The sequence below is a fragment of the Leishmania donovani genome, chromosome 9, assembly GCF_000227135.1.
Source record: "Leishmania donovani BPK282A1 complete genome, chromosome 9".
Classification (NCBI taxonomy): domain Eukaryota; phylum Euglenozoa; class Kinetoplastea; order Trypanosomatida; family Trypanosomatidae; genus Leishmania; species Leishmania donovani.
The window spans coordinates 452,958-456,795 of NC_018236.1; the positions used below are offsets into that span (position 1 = coordinate 452,958).

At 59.0% G+C, this 3,838-nt stretch overlaps 2 protein-coding genes across 2 annotated transcripts; both read right to left on the reverse strand.

Annotated features, from left to right (window-relative positions):
* Position 1: 1 nt before the first annotated feature.
* LDBPK_091140 (translation initiation factor EIF-2B gamma subunit, putative) lies at positions 2–202 on the reverse strand (the record flags this gene model as incomplete). The annotated part of the gene is made up of 1 exon (XM_003858745.1): positions 2–202. A coding segment is annotated over one exon (201 nt), but the record flags the coding sequence as incomplete, so codon positions are not given.
* An 846-nt stretch (positions 203–1,048) lies between these two features.
* Positions 1,049–1,816, reverse strand: LDBPK_091160 (hypothetical protein, conserved; the record flags this gene model as incomplete). Its single annotated transcript, XM_003858746.1, has 1 exon — positions 1,049–1,816. One exon carries the CDS (start codon positions 1,814–1,816, stop codon positions 1,049–1,051), a length of 768 nt encoding a protein of 255 aa, XP_003858794.1.
* Between the last annotated feature and the right edge of the window lie 2,022 nt (positions 1,817–3,838).

A 3,838-nucleotide genomic window follows, 5' to 3' on the forward strand; every position in this document is an offset into this window, starting at 1 on the left:
GAGGGGGAGGCGATAAGAGGGGAGGAGGTGGCCCACACATACAAGAAATGTCGATAGGGAGGGGTGCAGCATCACCTTCATGGATCGGTGAGCGACGGGATGAAGGAGCGTAGACGCGAGCTACGACGGGTGGTGACGGATGAGACCTGCAGCGTCGCCGCAGCCACGTACACAGACGCAATGCGTATAGAGGTCGTTGCATGTTTTTCTCCGCACGGTTGTGCGGCACACAAAACCAGCGCGTGATCTCGTCCGCGCAGCGCAACGGGGAGAGGCAAAATGGGGAGGGGAGGGCGGGGAGGAAGCGGGGCGGTGGGGAATGAAGGCGTGCGACAAGGCGGTGACACCTAAGGAGTCACGGCCAACCGCTGCTTCTTTTCCATCACGCTTAAGCTGGCCATCAATGTGCAAAAAAAAAAAGAGTGAAACAGAGGCCACAACGCCGCGAAAACACGAAAAGGAGGCGCGGCGTTGGTAGTGGTGGTGGAAGGAGTGATGATGGCGCATGCACACTGGGAGAACACCCACACCCACACACGTACGCACGCACACAACGATACCGATGCGATGAAGTACAAGAAGGGCGGGGGAGGGGCAGAAAAGCAACCGAGCGTTGATCAAGGAGAGAGAGAGAGATCTAATCTGTTTATGTCTATCTCTCTACGTATGCCTCCACACACACATGCATACGTAGAGCCTAACGAGTCAGCTGCTCACGGCGATGATGGAAGCCGTGAGTGCCGGTGGGTACGCGTCCACCCCCCTCCTCTCCAGTGAAGGAGAAGCTGTGGCGACCAGAACGGGAGAGAGTGCGAGCGGAGGGAGGAGGGTGGGGGCGCGGCCGCGCGGCGGCGGCTTCATGAATGTCCTTCGCAAGCAACAGTTGAACGTTCTGTCGCAGTGAGGCGAGCGGGAGACGAGCAGCGTGTGTGATCTGTGGAGAGGAGGTTGGGGGAATGGAGACGAAGCAGGCTGTCAGCTGCGCCCATGCCCACACCTCACCTCTGCATGTGTGTATTCCGCCCTTTTACGAGTGCGCCATGCCCGTCTACTTGCCTACTTCGTTCTTCAGCAGCGTCATGATCACAGACAAGAAGGCGTACACGCACTGCCGGATAGGGATGTCCACGCTCGGCGTGCCATCTGCCGACACCACCACCGATGACGACATGTCCGGCTCGTACGCTGCCACCTGCGCCTGGAGTCGGTCAATGTCGTCCTTCAGCTTGCGTTTCCGGTCTGCCGGGCGCAGTGCCGGATCGTTTAACTTCTCCATGATGCGCTGAATTGAGATGAGGAAGGAGTTGGGCATCCTCAAGGCGAGCGTCACCAAGTCGAAGGACTCTTTCATCTGGCTTTGCTGCCGCGCCGTGTTGGAGGCGCTCTGCATAAGCACCCTCTCACGCTTCGTGGCCTCCTCGAGCTTCTCCTTAGTGGCGTCCGAGTCCCTCTTGAGCTGATCAAACGCATGCTGCAGGTCGGTGAACGCCGTCTTGTAGTTGAGCACCTTTCCTGTCGATGTGGTTGCCTCGCTCGTCGCTAGACCCAGCTGACTACGCAGCTCGGCGACCTCGTCGACGAGACTTGCCCGCGCCGTCTCGGCATCGTTGAGGCGCACCTGCTGCTTGTCGAGTTCGTGCTGCAGCGTCGTGATGGTCTGGAGCATCTGCTCGTTCTCCTTGATGAGGGCGATAGTGGCTTCGTCAAGCTCGATGTTTGGCAACGGGCTACCAGACGGACTACGGACCTGGACAGCAGCCCTCCCGCCCTTGCTTGGAGCCGTTGCCGTTGCCGTGTTGGTCGGTATCGTTGCCATGGGCGAGGACTCACGCTGCGCCGTGGCGGACTTTGCACTGCTACCGTCACAGTTGCCACTAGCGGCACCAGAACCCTTCATTTCCGTCCGCGTGCGCGTGCGCGTGTGCGTGTGTCTGTTTGCGTCGATAGAATTATCGATATGCGCGCACGAGAGGGGCTGATCGAGTAAGTCGGGGAGGAGGAGGAGGGGGGGGCAGTTCTTTGCGTATCCGCGTGTGTTGGTGGGTTTCACGTAGAGGCTGAGCGGGTGCTGTGGTGGCTAACAGTGGAAGAGATAGGAGAGGAGAGGGCAAAGGAAAGGAGGAGTCCGACGAGCCAACAGACAGACAGACAAACACACACACACACACACACACACACACACGCACACACGCACGCACACACACGTGCACATATGCGTATGTGGAGAGCGTCAAAAAGCGGCTGCATGGCGGAAGGTGCACTGATGTGTGTACATGAGCATCCTCACTGTATCAACAACACCGGCCACACTGATCTTCGCTTCATGCCCCCTCCCCTCCCCCGCTGCCCATTCCATTTGGTTCGTTCTAATGGACATTTCGCTGAGGGCTGCCATCAGGATGCACTGATGTGGTGGTGTTCTCGGCGACCTGCATCGCCCCACCGTGCGCACCTGTGGTGGGCATTGGCGTGTGCGTGTTCGTGTGTACTTCTTCCTTCGATTCGACGCCATAACGTCGCGACAAGTTGTTGCCCGGGTGCGTCGGTCGAATGGATGAACGGATGAAAGGAATGGATGATGAAAAAGGGGGAGGAAGGAGGGAAGGGTAGTGGTTGGTGGGAACAACAACTGTAAAACGAACCCGCGTGCGATGACGCGTGCGTGCGTGTGTCGTGCTTGTTGCTTCGGCATGGCAAGCTGCCCTTTCCCGCACACGTCAGACGCGCTGACACTCCAACACGCACCCAACCCAGCCACCGAAGTGACGAGAGAAGAGAGAAGGGAGGTTACCAAGAACACGACGTACAGCAGGCACACATAAAACGCTACTCCGCGCCGAGCAGCATCAGCAGCAACAACAACCTACCTCCCTTCCCCTCCTCCCCACACGTTCCCACGGAAAGGGAAGCGACAGCAACAGCAGCATAGAAGCGCAATGGATGAAAAAGGAGGTGAAGAAGAGCGAAGGAAAACATGGGGGAGATACAGATGCGACACGCACACACACTGCACACCACACACCCACACAATGAAGGAGGAATACAGGGTCCACAAGAGACCTGCGGAAACGAAGAAAGAGATGTGGGGTGGGGTGGGGGGAGGAGGAGGATCGGCGGTAGCAGGCAGAAGCAAAGAGCTCTATGGCAGATCACCCCGTCGATCGCCCTCCCCACCTCCCGGTCTCACTCTCACACTGCACGACCATCACCACCAACCGGCCCACGTCATCATTTCGTTGATCGTGTGTGAAAGCGCTTGCTTGTGTGAGAGAGAGGCGGAGAAGAAAGAAAAAGCAAAACAGGGAGGACACCCTTTCCCATCGACAGCGGCGAGCGAGACGGATGCGCAGCCACCGGGATGAGCGGAGAAGCGGAAGAGAAGAGGGAGGGAGGGTGGGAGGCGTGTATGTCGTCTGCCACTGCCTTCATTTCTCAGCCCTCGCGTATGAGTCCAACGCCACTCTGCACACCCCTTCGCCCACCCACCCTTCCACGGCCCTGTCACCAGGCCCCATCCGCGTGGTGCGAAGCAAACCGCAGACACACACGTGTGCTACAGCAAATGCGCCGACTCAGCGACCTGTACACCATCTCTGTCTCAAGCTCTACTCCCCCACCCCACACAGCCGCCCCCCAATCATGCCGGTCGCCACGCAGGCTCCTCCCCACACATCAGTGGGCCGTGTGAGGGCCGTGTGAGGCATACGCTCGAGTCACCCTGACACGTGCTGCCCATCGTATGGATGGCACAGACGTGTTCACTGTCGTCGGCCGTCCCGACGCACCGCCAGAGGTGGGTTCTGCATTGGCAGGGGTAGAAGAGGGGGGGGGGGGTGTG